This window comes from Lathyrus oleraceus, chromosome 3 (genome assembly GCF_024323335.1).
Source record: "Lathyrus oleraceus cultivar Zhongwan6 chromosome 3, CAAS_Psat_ZW6_1.0, whole genome shotgun sequence".
In the NCBI taxonomy this organism is placed as follows: Eukaryota; Viridiplantae; Streptophyta; class Magnoliopsida; order Fabales; family Fabaceae; genus Lathyrus; species Lathyrus oleraceus.
The window spans coordinates 234,347,150-234,368,599 of record NC_066581.1 but is presented as its reverse complement, the minus strand read 5'-3'; the positions used below and the strand labels follow the sequence as shown (position 1 = coordinate 234,368,599).

General features: G+C 35.3%; 1 protein-coding gene and 1 pseudogene across 1 annotated transcript; both read right to left on the bottom strand.

The window, feature by feature from the left end:
- Positions 1-1,398: 1,398 nt before the first annotated feature.
- LOC127126544 (cytochrome P450 703A2) lies at positions 1,399-3,204 on the bottom strand. Its single transcript, XM_051055484.1, has 2 exons — positions 2,177-3,204; positions 1,399-2,059 (listed from the first exon to the last, which is right to left on the bottom strand). Exons 1-2 carry the CDS (start codon positions 3,101-3,103, stop codon positions 1,421-1,423), a joined length of 1,566 nt encoding a protein of 521 aa, XP_050911441.1. The 5' UTR covers positions 3,104-3,204; the 3' UTR covers positions 1,399-1,420.
- Positions 3,205-18,392: 15,188 nt separating this feature from the next.
- LOC127133796 (uncharacterized) lies at positions 18,393-18,492 on the bottom strand (annotated as a pseudogene).
- Between the last annotated feature and the right edge of the window lie 2,958 nt (positions 18,493-21,450).

Genomic DNA, 21,450 nt, shown 5'->3' with positions numbered 1-21,450 from the left:
CCATCTAAAGCAATTCATACATTCTTATGTAAGTTTGTAACCTCACCTCCTTCACTTTCTCAGCGCCTCCAAATGATTTCTCCAGGATGTCCCATGCTTCCTTTGCTAAATCTACATCACCAACTTTCTCAAAGTTGTCTGGATCAACACATTGATGGATTAAAAAAGAGAGCCTTGTAATCTTTCTTCTTCAAATCTTTATGTGTAGTCTTATATTCATTCATAGAATTCTCTCTAATTTGTGTTACTCCATTCTTCATAAGATCCCAAAGATTCGAACAACATAAAACAACCTTCATCTGCTTACAACAATTTTCATAATTCTTACCATTCAAGATTGGAATGTTCAATAGAAAATGCTCGTTCGGATGATTGATCATAATTCAATGTGTCCCAAAGAACACACAATCAGTGCTCTAGATATCAGATTTTGAGAAAACTCTAATCTTGAAGTTAACATAATCAATCTTGATGAACAAGAATCAATCTTTTGATTGATCACACCTCTTATTCTTCACCCTTCACTCAGATGAAATAACCACTCATTGGTTACAAGATGATTCTATTTCGACTTCGATACAAAGAATTACAAATTTAACAAGTATTTTTTTAATTTAAAAAATAAAAAACAAGATAATTGTTGATGTTCCTCTTTAAATTTATCTTCGTTATTAGTTTTTTTTAAATTGGAAGTGGAGAGAGTCTTATGGTAAGAGACTCTTGTTTTCTTTTTCAATTATTTGCTACCTCTACCCCCTTATATTTTTTAATGAAACTTGTAAAAAGATTATATTATCTCCATTTAGAAATGGATGGGAAAAGTGACAACAATTTTTATTTTTTTATTTTTGGAGATATTATAATTCTCCTTATTAAACTAGAAGTGTCCCTTCATTACCTCATCACCTCATCATAGGTGTTATGAGATTATCTTACCATTACTTACATTATATTAAATGCATCAATCATAATAAGGTATAACTCATTATTTTTGAATTTTTGAAATAAGATGAAATCACCAAAGATAATTGTGTTTTGGTACATTGTTAATATAGATTTATATTCTATACTTTTGTCCCTCGTATTAAGAAAGAGATATAAAAGACACAATCTAAAGTTAAAAAAATGGACAATTGTGAGGCAATGACTATTGGGAACCGTGAAAAAAAACTATTGGAAGAGACAAAGTTAATAGGTTTCATGAATGATAAAAGAGAGAAAGATAACTCACAACCTACAAAGTAGTAGAAAATTGATATCAAATGTCTCTTTAATTTTTTAATAGTTTTATATTTTATTTTTTATATTTTTAGTCATAGGATTAATTATATATAATTTGAAATAACACTGAATTAGTGAGTTTAATCCTACATAATTATTTTTCCGTACATTTTCCACTAAAATTTAAACCACATTATATTCAATCATACATATGTCTAGCCAAGCGTGGCTTGGCAACAACAATCAACGGTTGAACTTTAGGCATAGTCATTCCATAAACTTCTTGAGTATCAATATCTTGATGATTCAAACCCTTAGGTGGTTCCCAATCAAAGCAATGAAATAGTCGAGCCAAAGCCATCAAAACCAACGTAACTCCAAGTGGTGCACCAGGACATTTGCGTTTTCCAGCACTAAAAGGCAATATCTTGAAATCACCTCCATGACTAATCTCAACTCGGCTCCCATTATCCAAAAAGTGCCTCTCCGGCCTAAACTCCTCCACATTGTCCCAAATCTTGGTGTTTCGACCCAATCCATGAGTATTGATGAATACACGCGTCTTTTCAGGAATGTAATATCCGTTGATAATTGTAGGACGAAGTGATTCATGTGGAATGAGGAATGGTCCTGCTGGATGCATGCGAAAAGTTTCGCGTACAACACATCGTAAGTAGTTAAGACAAGGCAAATCAGATTCCATCACCATTCTATTAGGGCCAACCACTGCATCAAGTTCTTGTTGGATTTTGTGAAGGACGTGTGGATGTTTGATCACCTCTGCCATCGCCCATTCATTAGTAACTGCTGAAGTGTCTGTTGCAGCCGCTATCATATCCTAAAGATTTAATAACTATGTTATATTTATATAAACCCTAACTATCAGTTATTCAATGAATCTAGAAAGTAAATTTTTGTTTGTAAGATAAAAAATGAACCCTAAAAAAGACAATACCTGAATCAAAGCTTTTATCTCAATATCATCCATATGCTTTTTTCCATCTTCACCTGGTAAAGACAATAAAACATCCACAAAATCAAGATCTTCATCACAATTTCCTATTTCCTTGTTACTTTCCCTTGCCTTTCTATGTTCTTCAATAATTTTGGAGTGAAAGTCATCTACTCTTTTTTCTACTTCTCTCATTTTCTTTTCACAACCATGAGGATCAATCCATCTCCACATAGGCAAGTAGTCACCTAAATATATCACACCTAATAACCAAAATAATTCATGAGTTATATGCATAAACTCTATAGCCTCTTGTGGACCAGCAGATTTAGAGCCAAAATATTGTTTCCCTAATAACATTCTAGTCACATTATTCATCGAAAAACCACCTAAAACTTCTCTTAAATTAATCTCCTTTTCTGATTCGGCCATCGCCAAAACATCCTTAATAAGATGTTGAGCTTCCTCTTGACGATGTTTTGAGAATGATTCAAGTCTCTTTGTTGTTAACAAGTGTTCCATGCAAATTCTTCTCATACGTTTCCAATGAGGTCCTAATGGAGCCAATGCAACATCACCACATCCATATGCTAGATGAATTGCAGCAAGAGTGCGTGGACGAGAAGCGAAAACTTCATCTTGAGAAAGAAGTATTTCACGTATAATATCAGGGTCATTAGTAGTAATAGCATCAACGTTTCCTAATTTTAAATAAACTAAGGGTCCATATTTATCACATAAAGATGCTAAGTCTCTATGAGGGAGTTTTCCTAATTGAAGAAGGTTACCAACAATAGGCCACCTTGGTGGACCAGGAGGAAGGTGTTTTTTCTTATGTAAAGAAGGATATTTTTCTAAATGCCAATCTCTTATGATTTTAGAGGCCAATGTTATTAGGAGTAAGGTTAGGGCAAGTATGGTCAATACCATTTTCTAACATCAATCACTTCATATGATGAAAGACTTTTCTTTCTAATGGCTTTTTTAAAAGGTGTTTAGTGATTATTGAAATGAATTCATGACTTGTTTTCAACTATGATTAACTTCTTTATATATAGCATGTTTAGGACTAAAGGGATTAAAATTATTTTTCTTTCATATATTTTTATATCTTAATGGATCACAATCTTTATGAGTTCATATATATTTTTTCCTTTTATTTTTTTATTCTTAGTTAGAAATATTAGACTTTATTGGTACACCTAGAAGTTGGTAGGACATCATGCGCATGATGTTTGTGGTCAAGTTCATTTTTTATTGAATTCATACAAATGTTGCATTCTTCCTACTTCAAATTTATGTATAATCACCATATGCATGACCCCTAAAAAACATAAAGAAGCTATATATTATTATAACAATATCAAAATATTTCTATAAAAAAATCAAAATATTGTTGATTTATATTTTACTATAATAAAATAAGATTTTAATTTATTTCTATTTTTAAATCATTAAAAACATTCGAATTTAATCATAACAAATTCTAAAATTACGTTTATGATTGATAGTGATTTGTTGATGGTATAACTTTTTTCACGTAATAGTGTATCAAAATTAAACTCGTAAAAGAAAGAATATTTCATGCGGTAAGTGTTATCTTATGAATAATTTTTTCCCATCCATTATTGTTGTTGTCCTAGGCATCTTACAATATATTTTAATCTAAATTCTTTACTTGTTTGTATTCAGTAGGTGCAACATTTACATATATAATATCATTGAATGTTATCAACATATTGACTAAGGAACCTGATGTTAGTTGGACTGAATTCTTAAGTACACAATGTTGTCGAGCTGAATGTTGTTGAAGAGAGGTCTACTTTACGATGTGATATGCTTAAATAAGTTTGCGGTGAAGTTGTTAAAATAAGTTTTGGCATAGTTATATAGAGGCCCAATTCATGTTCTATTAGAAGAAAAGAACATTGTCACTACTAAAATAACATTTTATTATCTCGGTTAATTAATCAACTGAACTAATATCTCTTATTTAAATGTTTGCATTTTTTTTTAATTTTATTAAAAGAAATATCACTATGGTCCATACCGGTAATCACGCTGATATGTTAAGCCTCACAGATTTCAAATCACAATACCAATATTTTTTTTTCTATACAACAAAGAGCATGTTCATTAATGTCTAAATTTAAATAAAAAATAAAAATAGTTTTATCAAAGTTGTATTTGTCAACTGTGGTTAGTGCCACCTAAAGTTAATATGTTTCACTATGGTTGGTGTTATCTACCATGGTGAAATGTGTTTCATTATAATTAAAAGATATCATATTTAGTTTATTTCCTTCAGAACACAAGTGTCCTATCAAAGAACAGACGAAAGTGATAGAAAAACATATTTAGTTTATTTATTTCACCTTCTTACCTCTCGTTCATTACTTGGAACATCCTCTTCTTCAACTTACATGATCATGGTTTACTTTATCTATTTCTTCATATTCGACGAAAGCGAGCACGAGCATACATGAAAGATGTTTCTTGGTCAACTTCTTCTTCAATTTATGGTACTTTATATATTTCTTCACCTTTATCATCACTCATGTTTTAGGTTTGGGTGTTGTTAAATGTTATATTGTTTTGATTGAACCATATTCATATGTAGTGTGCGTATGAACCTCTAGTATGTTGTTTGAGTGTAGGTTGTATATATGTGAGAGTGTTGTTGTATATATGTGTATGCAACATATTAGTATGTGAGAATATTATGTAAATGTTAGTATATTGTGTGTAACATTAGTGTGTCATTTGTGTTATTATGATTGAGTAATATGAAGATTATTTTTATGTTGTTGGGAATGTTATATATTGTTGTGCTTGAATGATATGAAGATGAAGATTGTTTTATAACTTATCATGTTGTTGTATTGTTAAATGATACTACAAGCTTTTGGTTTAAATTTCATTATTTATTATAGACTGTAGTTGGATTAAAGGTGATAAATTAGGTCCAGTGCATGAGAAAGGTTGAATACGCAGAACAAAATCTTCACAGCAATAATGGATTCTTTTATTGTCCTTGTGTTGTATGCGGGAATATAAAAAAATCCGAAGAAATAAATATTCTATCACATATGTTATGATGGAACTTGTAAAAATTATACACTATGGATGTGGCATGGTGAAGTGAATAAAATTCAAAATGCGATGTCAGAAAGACACGAAGTTAATGAAGATATTGATGATCGATTATGTGATATTGGAGATGTTGGATCAAAATTGGTTTGTACCATATCTCTAAGGTTTTGATGATAACAAGGTATGTAAAGAACAATTAGGTATACTAACATATATTCAAGTGCGCAGGACCATAGACTAAAAATTATGATATAAAGTCAGTTCTGGTACTAAAAAGAACATTTAAGGATAAGCTAAAAGATCCTGAATCTAAAAGATCAGGACCAGACTCTGAAGACTTAGACTCTAAAGAAGGTCAACTTCTAAAGACTAGACTCTGAAGAAAGTGAATCTTTGAAGACTCTGACTCAAAAGGATCACAACCTGAGAATCTGAAGGCTCAGACTCTCATGTCAGTCAACGCAAGGATCAAGAAGACTCGGATAGGTCACTATCAGACTCTGAGGTTAGTTTACACATGGATCGAGGAGACTCTGATATGTCACTTTTAGACTCAGAGAAATTTATCTTCTTTTCATCATGTGAAGATTTAAATAAAAAAATCTTCACAAACAACTAGGATGCAAAAACTAATTCCTCTTGAAGCGAATGGATTTCATATATCTTTTTAAAGGGATTAACCACATCAAGTAACATTTCAACGCCTCTGATCAAGCTTCTCTTAGACTCACTTGTCCTAGATTTTCTCTTCAACGACTCCTTTCTATCTCTCTATATAAGAAGCTAAAGACTTGTCCTAGAAGAAAATTAACCAACCTTTGACAATAAAAGAGTTGTTACTCTGTCAAACAAAAAGCACAAGTTTAACTTAGAATTTCTTATCATCTGTATATCTTAGAAACTCCGAAGTCTTAAAGAGTCTTAGTGTGTTGTACTTTTGTACACCTCTGATTGTATATCAAGTGTAAGAAACATACAATCTTTTCTTTGTAGGTTAGATTATAAGAAGTCTCTTGCTTGTATGTTTGAGCATCTGAAGTCACTTGTTGTGTGCTTGAGCAGTAGAAGTCTCTTACTTGTGTCTTTGAGCATTGGAAGTCGTGTGTTTGTGTTCTTGAGCATTTGTAATAAGTTATGATTATAATGAAATCCCTTGGTAGTGTAAGGGGACTGGACTACTCTCGATTTATGGGACGAACCAGGATAAATATGTTTCTCTCTCTCTCTCTCTCTCTCTCTCTCTCTCTCTCTCTCTCTCTCTCTCTCTCTCTCTCTCTCTCTCTCTATATATATATATATATATATATATATATATATATATATATATATAACTCTTACTTGTTTTATCCACTGCAAACACTTAACTAAGTATCAGATTCTAGACTTTGAGTTCAAAATCTGATAAGAGATTTTGAGAAAAGAAAGAAAAGGCTAACACAATTCAACCCCCCTTCTTGTGTTTTTCTCACCTTCTGTTGGTATCATAGTCTGGTTTGTGCTCTAACACATAATAGTGATACATACAAGATGCTGAGAGAAAAACATAATTGATGTGTCTAAAATATCTGGTCCCAAAAACAATGTTGTAAACTATGATTATTGTTAGTTTTGTCATTTTGTGATTGGATGCATTTTGGAAAAGCAAGTATATTTGACAGATGTGGAACAAGATATCCTGACATGTTGTTTCAACATTCAGTGTAGCCGAGCTTAAGTTGGTTGTGAGATTTAGTCTCCTTAAATGATTTATCTAAATATTCTTAGAACATTTATCTTTAGTATATTATTGTGCGTTTTCCTCGTACCTGAAGAATATCGTATCTTGACTTGGTTACGAAGTAACAATGTCAAGACATTTTAGGAAACATGTGATTTGATTAAAATCATATCTTCAGAAGATTGAGCAGAGATCTTAGATCTATTTAAAATCAAATACTGAAGCTCGTGCCTCTCACTGCTATTTATAGAGGAGTTCTAAACCTAAGAATGCATTGAAGCAGTGCAGTATTTTGTTAGCATTATGGTTTCATGTGTATGCTTTGTGTGAGCCATTTGAGTATCACAGTGATACTTGAATTGGACCTGGTGTATTAAGTTGTAACTAACAATCCCTCAAAAGCTTTTAAGCAAGAGTGGATTGTGGTTTTTTGTTGTGTGTTATCGTGTGGTTGAGGGAAGTGAGAGGGGTCTCATATCTAGGTATGCCCTAGATAGAAACGTCCACAAGTAGAGATTAGGTGAGAAGTCTGTATACATTGACGTTGTTCAGGACTTCAAACTAATTCTGTGATAGTGGATTTCCTTCCTGGCTTGGTAGCCCCCATATGTAGGTGACGTTGCACCAAACTGGGTTAATAACTAATTATGTTATTTACTGTTATACTATTTTATTTGTCCTACTATTGTTTGTGTTGTGATAATGTGAAGACTTTGAGGTCGTGACATTGTGTACGACATCAAGGATCTTCTTGCTAGATTTTCAATTATAGTACTTCTGAAAAAAGAACAACTATACTTCTAAACCTCCAACCTTTAGTGGAGATTCTACTGAGTTTGAATGGTGGAAAAGTATGATGTACACTCACATCATAGGTATTGATGATGAGTTGTGGGACATTCTTGAAGATGATATTAATATCCCAGTTGATGGAGTAGGAATAGTTGCTGATTTAAAGATCCTCACTCCTGTTCAAAAGAAGATCTATAAAAAAACATCACATAGTGTGTAGCATTATAGTAGATGCTCTACCCCATTCTAAGTACCTCAAAATAAACAATAAATCTACTACAAAAACTAATTTTGAATCCTTGGTTGCTTCCTATGGAGGAAATCAACAAGTAAAAGAGGCAAAAGATGACCTCTTAGTCCAACAATATTGTTAAGTGTCCAACATCGGACAATATATGGTCTGAACATGTGTTTATAAGTAGAGACAGTCCTCACTCTACCAACCAGTTTTGTAGAGTTGAGTTAGGCCCAATCACACATTCTTAACATGGTATCATAGCCTCGTTTAAGATCCAGTGGGCCACCTACTATGGTTTCCGTTATCGGGCTACCACCATTTATTTCCATGCTCCAAATGTCTAGTCCTGGGCGTGAGGGGGTGTGTTAAGAGTCCCACATCGGACAATATATGGTCTGAACATGTGTTTATAAATGGAGGCAGTCCTCACTCTACCACACGGTTTATTCAAATGTCTCTTAGTCTCTTGTATTTCAACAAGTATGAATTGTTTAAAATAGTGTGTCCTTATCTACAGCTGAGGCTGAATATATTGCTGCAGGAAGTAGTTGCTCTCAATTGATTAGGATGAAACAAATGTTAGAAGAATACAATGTCCAGCAAGATGCCATGACATTGTACTATGACAACCTAAATGCTATTAACATTTCCAAGAACCCTATTCAGCACAGCAGAACTAAGCACGTTGATATCCGTCATCACTTCATTAGAGATCTGGTGGGAGACAAAATTATCACTCTTAAGCATGTAACTACTGAAAAGAAACTAGCAGACATTTTTACCAAAGCTCTAGATGCAAATAAAATTGAAAAACTAAGGGGCTAATTGGGCATTTGCATGCTTGAAGAATTATAGAAATTACTGAAGAGGAGAAAGAAATCAAATTTTCTCTTCCCTCCACTTAACTTTGCACAAAACTCAAAGTCCATCATTACACCTTTTTCTTATTTTCCCAATATTGCACCCTAGTCACCTTCACACTAACATTTGCATTCTCTCTCTCAAACTCGTTCTCAGACATCTTCATTTGTCCATCTCCTTTCTACTGAAAACTTCCAAAATGTCACAACCTTTTGTCTCCACTCCAAGCAAATCCTTCAAAGATCAATCAAACCCTAAAAATATTGGCATTGAGATAGATCTATTTGATATCATTATTGATGTTGTTCCCCCCTCGATCGTTCCTGTCCATGAAACTCTCATGAGAAAGGCCAAAACTTCATCTTCAAGAAAAGGCAAGCCTACTAAATTAAGTATCTATTCCACTCCCTCCATATCTGCTAGAAATACGAATGATCCTTAACCCATAATTGTTGTGAAGAAACCCATGTCCATGACTAGTCTGTATCTTGATCCTATTAGCATTAAACCTAATGTTAATATGTATGAAGATTATCCCGAGCGACAAATGTTATAAAAAATGTTGAAGGTTCTGGAACCAACAATAAACCTAGATCTGTTACTACCTTGAGTAAATCTAGCATGATCATTGATGACAGAGACAATGTTGATAAGAATATTTGTGTGTTAATCTCTCAAGTATTGGGGATTGACCCCAAGACAAATGTCGTGTCGGGTGTCTCCACATCCTTGTCCCAACCGGATAACAATGCTGAGAACCCTAGAGATAATCCTGATATGCATGCACCTACTCTATCTACTGAGAAATCTCAAGCCAAAGAAAGGTCTAAATATATAACTAATGAGTTGGGTAACAAAGATAAAAACCATGTTGGTCAACCCACTGACATTGTTAATATTGAGGAACTGGACTCTGATGGTATTCCTATTGAACAAAGACTAGCTCATGGAATTGCTAAAAGATTGAGGAATAGAAAAGGCCAAGTTATTGGATCCTTCAGCACTCCCTCAACATCTGTCAGAAACAAAGCTAGTGTTGGTCCCACAAAAAATGGAGCAAGGTGGTGACTCATGTATCTAAGAATAAGTCCCTGGAAAGGAAGGAAGTTCCCTCTGATACTAGTGAATCTGATCATGATGTCGAACACAATGTTCAGGACATAATCTCTACTTCTAGAAAGCAAGCCTCTGGGAAGAGGATACCAACCAATATTCCTGAAGTTTCACTTGACAACATTTCTTTTCACTTTGTTGAAAATGTTGAAAAATGGAAATATGTTTAACAAAGAAGGTTAGCAATGGAAAGGGAATTAGGGAAGGATGCTTTTGAATGTAAAGAGGTGTTGATTCTGATCCAAGAAGCTGGCTTAATGAAAACTATAACAGGATTTGGCAAGTGTTATGAAATGCTTGTCAAAGAGTTTATTGTGAACATCTCCAAGGAGTGTGACAACAAAAGGAGCAAGGAATCCATAAAAGTGTATGTTAGAGGAAGATGTGTGGCTTTTCTCCAGAAATAATCAACAGGTTCTTGGGCAGAAATGAAGAAGAACAAGCTGAAATTGAAGTATCTAACAATGTCATATGCAAAGAGATTACTACTAAGCAAGTGAAGGAATGGCTAAGGAAAAGGAAATTGTTTGCTTGTGCTTTGAGTGTTAAGTATGTTGTTCTCCATAGAATTGAAGCTGCAAATTGGGTGCCAACCAACCACACCTCCAATATAGCTAATGGGCTAGGTAAGTTCATCTATATTGTTGGGACCAAGTCAAATTTTGATTTTGGTTCCTATGTTTTTTATCAGCCTATGAAGCATGTTGCCACTTATGTTGTGAAAATGCCAATAGCTTTTCCCTCTTTGATCTGTGGAGTTATCCTGAGTTAGAACCCCAATATATTAATCAATTTTAATAGTACATGCAAAAGGGACCCTCCTCTCTCATTTCATTATAGGTTGTTCACTAGGAAAAATGTCCCAGACATTTTTATGACATCTGGACAGACTCCTTCATGGTCCATTGATAGAACAAGCATCCTAGTTGAGCTGAAAAATAGCTGCAAGACTTTGGATGAAACTATAAAAAGCTATACTGAAAGGAAGAGCAAACTTGAAATGTTGATTGAGGCTCTCTCTGAATAAGAAGGTGGTGTGAAAGATGATGGAAGAAGATAATGAAGACATGACTGATGCAAGTGATGAGGAAGATACCAGCAGTGATGAAGATTACTGATCTCTAGATCTTTTGTGTGTTGTTTCTGATTTTGTTTCTTTTGTGGGTTGTGCCTTGGATTCTATTTTATGCACTCTATAAGTGCTCCTTGGTTTGTAAACCCTCTTAATATTGTGTGACTTACATTATTGGTATGGTTATTGTCGTTTATTTGTCAACTTTATGGCTAAAAAGGGATAGTAGGTGTGTTTGAATATTGTTGTTTGACCCTTTTGCTCCTTGAGGGAGAACATATGCAGGTATGTAGGGGGAGTAACCCTTGGGGTAACTCATCCTATGGTTTTCATACTCAGGGGGAGCGCCTGATCTGTTTCTGGTGTTCATGATGTCAGGAACAATTTCCTGACATCTTGTCTAAGAAAGAAGGAATTATTTTCTTGTGTGCTTATGTTTTTGTTACAGTATGAGGCATGTTGGTTCGTTGTGCCTGCCTCAGGTGACTGTGTGAGAAAGGATGTCATATGTTTTCTTGTTGATTTACATCCTTGTTTCTATCCTTCTATTTTTTTACAATTGAATGTTGAAAAGATTATTTTAGCCAAAGTTTGCCAAAGAGGGAGATTGTTAGGTTTGTCATTTTGTGATTGGCTGCATTTGGGAAAAACAAGTATATTTGATAGATGTGGAACAAGATGTCCTGACATGTTGTTTCAACATCAGCGTAATTGAGCTTAAGTTGGTTGTGAGATTTAGTCTCCTTAAATGATTTATCTAAAGATTCTCATAACATTTAGCTCTAGTATATTATTGTGCATTTTCCTCATACCTGAAGAATATTGTATCTTGACTTGGTTACGAAGTAACAATATCAAGACATTTTAGGAAACATGTGATTTGATTGAAATCATATCTTCAGAAGATTGAGCAGAGATCTTAGATCTATTTAAAATCAAATACTGAAGCCCGTGCCTCTCACTGCTATTTATAGAGGAGTTCTAAACCTAAGAATGCACTGAAGCAGTGCAGTATTTTGTTAGCATTATGGTTTCATGTGTATGCTTTGTGTGAGCCATTTGAGTATCACAGTGATACTTGAATTGGACCTGGTGTATTAAGTTGTAACTAACAATCCCTCAAAATCTTTTAAGCAAGAGTGGATTGTGGTTTTCTGTTGTGTGTTATCGTGTGTTATCGTGTGGTTGAGGGAAGTGAGATGGGTCTCATATCTAGGTATGCCCTAGATAGAAACGTCCACAAGTAGAGATTAGGTGAGAAGTCTGTATACACTGACGTTGTTTAGGACTTCAAACTAATTCTATGATAGTGGATTTCCTTCCTGGCTTGGTAGCCCCCATATGTAGGTGACGTTGCACCGAACTGGGTTAATATTTGATTGCGTTATTTACTATTATATTATTTTGTTTATCCTGCTATGGTTTGTGGTGTGATAATGTGCTTACCCTGAGGTCGTGACATCGTGTACGACATCAGGGATCTGCTTGCAAGAATTTCAATTATAGTACTTCTAAAAAAGTATAACTATAATTTTAAACCTCCAACCTTTAGTGGAGATTCTACTGAGTTTGAATGGTGGAAAAGTATGATGTACACTCACATCATAGGTGTTGATGATGAATTGTTGACATTCTTGAAGATGGTATTAATATTCCAATTGATGGAGTAGGAATAGTTGCTGATGGAAAAAGACTCACTCCTGCTCAAAAGAAGATCTATAAAAAACATCACAAAGTGAGTAGCATTATAGTAGGTGCTCTACCCCATTATAAGTACCTCAAAATAAACAATAAACCTACTACAAAAACTAATTTTGAATCCTTGGTTGCTACCTATGGAGGAAATCAACAAGTAAAAGAGGAAAAGGCGAACCTCTCAGTCCAATAGTATGAACTATTCAAAATGAAGGAAGATGAAGATATTGAAACCATGTTCTCAAGGTTTCAAGTTCTTGTATCTAGACTTCAAGTTCCGAACAAAATCTATACAACTTCTGATCATGTCAAGAAGATTCTTAGGAGTATTCCTGCCAAATATGAACCAAAGGTGACAGCCATTAAAAAAGCCAAGGACTTAAACAAAATAATTCTTGAAAGTTTGATAAGAAATCTCCAGAGTCATGGTATGGAGCTTATAAGATATGAACCTGCAAAGAAACCAAAGTCTCATGCTTTGAAGTCTGTTAGTTAACTTGCTAAGTCTTCTAAAGTATGGGAAACTGAAGAAGTTGTTCATGCATGAGGTTCTGAAGAAGATTTAGATGAAGAAGATGTAGCTTTCATAATCAAGAGATTTTAGTATTTGGCTAAAAGGAACAAAAAAGTTCTTTGGCAGAAGTAGTGGCTTCAGAGGATCAAGTTCCAGAGACAAGTAAGATGATCAGAAGGGATGCTTCAACTACAAGAAGTTTGGTCACTTTATTGATGATTGTCTAGAATTTCATAAGGACAAGTCAAAGAAATGAATCTATCAGAATGACAACTTTAAAAAAAAGTCAAGAAAAGTATCATGTCAACATTGGATGAGCTTGACAAAGAATAAGAATCTGACAAAGATGACGAAGAAGCCAATCTAGCTTTGATGGCTCTAACATCTTCAGACACAAAATCTAACTCAGATTTTGGCACAGATTCTAAAGAAGAAGAGGAATTTTATAAACTATCTCGTTCTAATTTAATTACTCTTGCTTAAGACCTTATGGGTCGGTGTCAAGACAAAGCCAAACACGCGAAAATTTTGAAAAAGAAATATGACATTGTGACAAGTGAATTAAAATCTTTGCAAATTAGAAATAAAGTTTTAGAAAAAGATCATATTGCTCAAGTTCAAATAGTGTCTGATAAATCTCCAGATGAGCATGAAGCTGCTATTCGGGAATTTTTCATAAAGGCTTTGTTAGGATAAAACTTGCATCTATGATTTATGGTGTAAGTAGGAGTAAAGAACAAGGCATTGGTTTTTCATAAAGACCTGTCAATCAAAGGTTTGGAACTTTAGTTAAACCAGTGAATCCTCATTCTCCAAGCTCTACTCATAAAGGGTTATACTCTCACTTTGTACCAGTTATTGACAAAGTAAAGGTTCCGAACTAGTTAGAACCAAAGACTATAGAGTCAAAGGTTATGAAGAAACCCGAACCAGAGACTTCAAAGTCAAAGGATTTGAAGAAACCAGAACCAATGGCTCTAAAGTCAAAGGTTCTAAACAGATCAAAACTTAAGATATCAAAGTCTAAGGTTCTAAAGGGTTCACAACCAAAGGCTAAGGATGATTCAAGACATAAAACTTTTAAACCAAAAGTCTTGAATGATCCCAAGCCCTACTACATGAAGGCTAAGGTACAAAGTAAGAAACAAACTTTCAGAACTAACCCCAAAAGACCCATAAGATTATGGATACCTAAATCTGAAATTTTCTTTGCATCATATATGCTTCAAAGGAGAAGCAAAACAACAATCTTGGTACCTGGACAGTGGTTTCTCATGACATATGATAGGAAAAAAGTATATGTTCCAAACCCTAAGTATGAAAGAGGAAGGAACTTTGGGATTTGGAGGAAATTAGAAAGGAAGGATCATTGCTACAAGTACTATTGGTAATTCTTCCTTTCTATTATAATGCTTGGTAAGTAGATGGACTGAAACATAACCTACTGAGCATTAGTCATTTTTGTGACAGTTGTTATGCAGTAATGTTTAATAAGAACAATTGTATAGTCATGAATAAGTTTGACAAGTCCATAGTGTTCAAAGGTAGGAGGAAAGGCAATGTCTATAAAATTAATTTCTCTAAATTGGATGATCAGAAGGTACTTTTCCTTCTATTAGTGAGTGATGAAAAATGGCTTTGGCACAGAAGGTTAGGACATGCTAACTAGATATTAGTCTCTAAGCTTAGAAAGTTAAAACTTTTCAAAGGTTTTCCATAACTCAATTACAACTAAGATGCTCTTTGTGGAGCATGACAAGTAGGAAAAATTAATAAACCTTATTTCAAAACAAAGAACATTATCTCTACCTTCATACCCTTACAATTGCTTTGACTTATTTGATCCAATTGGTATTGCATCAATCAATGAGAAGAAATACAGATTAGTCATAGTTGATGACTATAGCAAATGGACTTGGGTCGAATTCCTTATAACTAAAAATTAATCATATGATGTGCTTAACATCTTCTGCATGCAAGTATAAAATGAAAAGGAATAAAAAGATTTAAAAGTAAGAAGTGATCATGAAGGAAAATTTGAAAATGAGCCATTTGAAATCTTTTGTGAAAAATGTGGAATTCTTCATGAGTTCTCTTCTCCTATAACTCTACAAAAAATGGAGTTGTAGAGAGAAAGAACATATCTTTACAAGAAATGGGTAGAACCATGATTCATGAAAATAATTTACCTAAGTACTTATGGGCAGAAGTTGTAAACGCATTATGTTATGTTCAGAACATAATCTATATTATACTTATTTTGAAAAAAACATCATATGAGCTTTTTAAAGGAAGAAAGCCAAGTATTCCTTATTTTCATAAGTTTCAATGGGCATGCTACATCTTAAACAACAAAGTTTATCTAAAGAAATATAATGCCAAAGATCAAAAGGGTGTCTTCTTAGGATAATTTGAACGCTCAATGACATACAAAGTGTATAACTCTGAAACTAAAATGGTTGAAGAGCAATACACATCAATTTTGATGACAAAGAGCTTGACAATAAAATGTTAGAGCTAGTTGAAAGTTTTTCAGAATTTCATGTATCTGAAGACACCTCATAAGCTGGTGGTTCGGAAGCCACCAAACCTTCAGAAGTTGAATATCCATAAGCTGATGGTTTAGAAGCTGATCCAACTTCTGAAGCTCGTCTAGAGGAAGAAACTTCTGAAGAAGCTCATAATGGCTCACAAGAGGCAACACAATTGATAACACGAAACTATATCATATTTTAGGACTTAATTCCATTAAATTCTATGACTATTTATTTCGGTTTACTGCATTTTATGAGATATTACGTGGTATTTTCTTCCTATTTGTCTCAGGTAGTCTATTTTGAAGAACAAGTGAAAATGGAAGAAAAGGAGGTGCAAAAAGGAGAGAAAAGGAACCAAATGCCAAAGCCCAGCCCAAAGCGCACAAGTCACCAATGTTGTGCCTGTGACGGACGTCACAGGGTGTGTGACGAGCGTCACGCAAAACAACCTTGTGACGGACGTCACACATGGTGTGACGAGCGTCACACCGTTCCACTACTTTTTTGGCGCAAGTAACGCCCTCAGAAAACTTGAAGAGACGTTGAGGAGTTTGTGTCCTATATCCACGCCGTGCATTTAGCCACGTTGAAGACCTTGGGAAACGAAAAGCAGTTGCCAGCACCAATATAAATAGCTACTTCAAAAACCTAAAAGGGTTCCTCGGTTTTTTTCCACGCTCACATTGCCGAAGCTTTGCCAATTTTCTTTCTTTTTACGCTTTTGCTTATTTTTTTCTTTTCCAGCAACTTAACATTGTTTATTTATTTCTTTTGCAAGTTCTACATTCTTTTTCCCTTGCAATTTACCTTTCCCTTTTTAGCATTTAGATATTTTTCGCATAATAGTTTCTACACCGGAAACTATTGTGCAACTTTTTATCGGATCTAACCTTACGTTAGATTCTAGTTTTATTTCCTTGGTTTAATTTATTGTTTAATTGAAGAATCAAAGAACAAATCCTACCGGCTTGTGGTGGAGTGTTCAAGACTATTGTATTACGCATTCAGGTTCTTTAATCATTATTTAATATTTTGTTTTATTATTTATCTATATTATCTGCCTGGAATGAGTCTGTTTATGCATGATATGTATTCTTGTTTATTTAGCATGTCTGGCTAATTCGCCTAGATATCGGTATGTAAAGTAAGCAGAATAAGGGATCAAGACTGAGTCGGTCTATTTAAACTTAAAATTGAAATCAATCTTTTTACGGTCTCAACTTACAGGTTTAATAACAAGATTTTTTACAAAAGTAAAGGACATAAAGAAGTTAAAATCAATAGAGCGAGAGTTTGAGGTTTTAACTGGACAGTGTAAGTTAGGCATTAATTCTAGATCAGGGCGAGAGCAAGTTTTAGAGTTAATTAAATGCTGACCTTTTCCAAAAAGTATTTTTAAAGATTGAATGTGAGGACGAGAGTTAAGCATTTGGATTTAATTGTATAACCTGAGTCAACAGAGCGAGAGTTTGAGATAAGGGTGTTTAAAACGGTCAGTGTTTTCTTAAAAAGAGTTTCTGCAACTTTATTGCTTTCAAAATATGGTTTTTGACTTAATTATAAGTGACAGCTACATTAATATAAAATCATGGTTTATTCAACAGAGCGAGAGTTTGAGATAAAACCTTTAACCAATAAAGTTAACTGAAACGATTTATTTTAGAACCAAGAAACCGACAAAGACTTGATTCCCTAGTTTTGACGAACTACATACCGATATCCGTTTTATTAATATTTAATCTAGATCTTAGTTTAGCTTTTAGTTTTTCCCCAAACAATCAAACATTTTTCACCTTAGCTTTACGTAGTAACCTTAGATAACGGTATATCGATTCATAAGTCCCTGTGGGATCGATATCTTTTAAAACTATGCGATAGAACTGTGCACTTGCAGTTTGTATCCCATTCTCGACTCACACAGTCGAGCGATCAAGTTTTTGGCGCCGTTGCCGGGGACTTTTATCTAATCGATATCGTAACTCTTCCGTTACGCTGTAGAGACTAAGGTTTCTCTTTCTTCTATTCTTTCTTTCGTTGATTTGTATGCCACGCACTCGCTCATAAGGCGAACCGCTCTATTTACGAATCAACGATATCGAGCTATATCTCCGAGTCTTACGACGAATTCGGGAATATCGTGCTGCAAACAATCTCCCTCCTATAGACTTTCCTGATCTCAAAGATCTTCCTTCTTTAACCGAGATGGCAGAACCAGCTCGTGCTCTTAGAGATTACGCCGCTCCATCGCAAGATGAGCCGCATTCAAGTATTGCTCCGCCCGCAATCGAAGCAAACAACTTCGAACTTAAACCTTCGCTGTTGCAGGCTGTGCAACAGAACCAATTCTCTGGAAATCTTACCGAAGATCCAAACCTTCATTTATCCATATTTGTCCAATACGCCGATACTGTTAAAGCTAATGGTGTCACTTCAGAGGCAATTCGACTTCGTCTTTTTCCTTTCTCATTAAGAGATAGCGCTAGAAGATGGCTTCAATCTCTCCCTTCCAACTCAGTCACCACCTGGAACGAGTTGAAGAAAGTTTTTCTTGCCCGATACTTTCCGCCAAGCAAAACAGCTATGTTAAGAGCCCAGATAAACGGATTTAAACAGAAAGACAACGAGTCTCTTTTCGAAGCATGGGAAAGATACAAAGACATGATGAGACTTTGCCCACACCATGGTTTGGAAGACTGGTTAGTAATTCACACATTTTATAATGGTCTCTTATACAACACAAGGTTAACAATAGACGCCGCTGCAGGTGGTGCACTAATGAACAAACCTTATGCTGATGCCTACCAGCTTATCGAGAGCATGGCCCAAAACCACTATCAGTGGGGAACCGAACGAACAACGGTGGAAAAACCTCAAACGAAAACTGGCATGTACGAGATAAGTAACCTTGATCACGTTAATGCAAAAGTGGATGCTTTGGTCCAGAAAATTGAAAGTTTAAACGTATCACCTCCAGCCGCCGTGGTTGCTATAACTCAGAATTGCGAGGTCTGTGGAATCCAAGGCCACGCTCCTACGGACTGTCAACTTTTGACTGGAATCCAAGCAGAGCAAGTGAACTATGCTCAAGGAAGCCCCTATTCGAATACCTATAACCCAAATTGGAAGAACCATCCAAACTTTTCATATAAGAGTAATAATGCTTTGTACGCACCTGGACAGTCTCCAAATCAAGCCCCATCTATACCTCCGGGATATCAGAAACCAAATCCATCCATGCCTAACAATAATACCCCTAGAAAATCCAACTTGGAAATCATGATGGAAAACTTTATAGCTTCCCAACAACAAACCAATAAAGATTTCTTAAACCAGAACATACACACTGGCGAACAACTTAAACAACTAGCAAGCAAAGTAGATGCCTTGGCTACCCATAACAAAATGCTGGAAACACAAATATCTCAAGTAGCTCAACAACAAGCACCTACTGCTGCCCCAACTGGTACATTCCCTGGACAGCCCCAACCTAATCCGAGAAGCCAAGCTCATGCAATTATATTAAGAAGTGGAACGGAAGTGGAAGGACCGTCTGATCCAAGGATAGAAAACCAAAACCCTAAGAAATCAACTGAGGAAAGTGAACCTAAGGAAAAGGAAGAGAGTAATAAGGGAACCCTAGAAAAGAAGGAACCTTATGTACCTCCACCACCTTACAAACCACCTATCCCTTACCCTCAAAGGCTTGTTAAAACCAAAGATGCGGGCCAATTTAGAAAATTTGTTGACCTCCTTAAACAATTAAACGTTACAATTCCGTTCACCGAAGCTATTACGCAGATGCCCTCATATGCTAAATTCTTAAAAGAAATCCTTTCTAATAAGAGGAAACTTGAGGATAGCGAAACTGTTACACTCCCTGCCGAATGTAGCGCTATAATCCAAAACATGCCTCCTAAACTCAAGGATCTGGGTAGTTTCTCTATACCCTGTCACATAGGAAAATTTGTCATCGACAAAGCTTTATGCGATTTAGGAGCCGGAATTAGCGTTATGCCTTTATCCATATGTAAGAAACTGGAAATGGGAGAATTAAGACCAACCAAAATGTCTGTGCAACTAGCAGATCGTTCCATCAAATATCCTGTAGGAATCCTTGAAAACGTTCCCGTACGCATAGGTCAGTTTTACATTCCCACTGACTTTACAATTATGGACATTAGAGAAGATGATACTACGCCTATTATACTAGGAAGACCGTTCTTAGCAACTGCCGGTGCAATCATAGACGTAAAACGAGGACGACTCACCTTCGAAGTAGGTGAAGAGAAAATTGAATTCATTCTTTCCCAATTCTTGAAAGCACCTGCAATAGAAGATACATGTTACTTCATGGATATCATCGATGAATGCATAAAAGAAGCAGAGTTAGGAGAAGACAAATCATCAGACTATCTTTTAGAGGACAAATCTAACCAATGTTTAGCAATAACACCGGACCCTACGCAATGTCTTAACAAACCAACCCCTGACCTGAAAACACTTCCCAAAAATCTGAGATATGAATTCCTAGACTTAGAACTTGAACGACCTGTGATAGTTAATGCAGATCTAGGAAGACTCGAAACAGAAAAACTCTTACATATCTTAAGGAAATATCCAACCGCACTAGGATACCACATCACCGATCTTAAAGGAATAAGCCCTTCTATTTGTATGCACCGCATCATGTTAGAAGAAGACTGTAAAACCTCTAGGGAACACCAGAGAAGACTAAATCCGATCCTGAGTGAGGTAGTAAAGAAAGAAATAACCAAGTTATTGGAAGCAGGTATTATATATCCTATATCCGATAGCAAATGGGTTAGCCCTGTACACGTTGTACCAAAGAAAGGAGGCATAACCGTTATTGAAAACGAAAAAGGAGAAACTATAACTAAACGAATCGAATCAGGATGGAGAATGTGCATTGATTATAGGAAACTAAACAAAGCAACCCGAAAAGATCATTTCCCTTTACCATTCATTGACCAAATGTTAGAACGATTAGCAAAACATTCACATTTCTGTTATCTAGACGGTTATTCAGGCTTCTTTCAAATACCAATTCACCCTGATGACCAAGAAAAGACAACGTTCACGTGCCCTTTTGGTACCTTCGCTTATAGACGAATGCCGTTTGGTCTGTGTAATGCCCCTGCAACCTTTCAAAGATGCATGATGGCAATTTTCGCCGACTTTCTCGAAAACATCATGGAAGTATTCATGGATGACTTTTCTGTATACGGACAAAGTTTCGAAGAATGCCTTGAAAACCTAGAAAGAGTCCTTGAGCGATGTGTGAAAGTAAACTTAGTACTTAACTGGGAAAAGTGCCACTTTATGGTACAAGAAGGAATTGTTTTAGGACACATCATCTCGAACAGAGGAATTGAAGTAGACAAAGCCAAAATAGAGGTAATCGAAAATCTTCAACCCCCAAGAACCGTGAGGGAAGTACGAAGCTTTTTAGGACACGCCGGTTTTTACCGACGATTCATCAAAGACTTCTCTAAGATAACTAAACCTCTAACCGGACTATTGATGAAAGATGCCGAATTCATATTCGACGATAACTGTTTAAAAGCATTTCAAACTCTTAAACAAGCATTGATCTCAGCACCCATAATGCAGACACCAGACTGGAA

Coding starts and splice junctions, on each gene's coding strand:
- LOC127126544 (XM_051055484.1), bottom strand. CDS start 3,103: ATGGTATTGACCATACTTGCCCTAACCTTACTCCTAATAACATTGGCC. Junction 2,060..2,176: donor AGATAAAAGCTTTGATTCAG/GTATTGTCTTTT, acceptor TTAAATCTTTAG/GATATGATAGCGGCTGCAAC.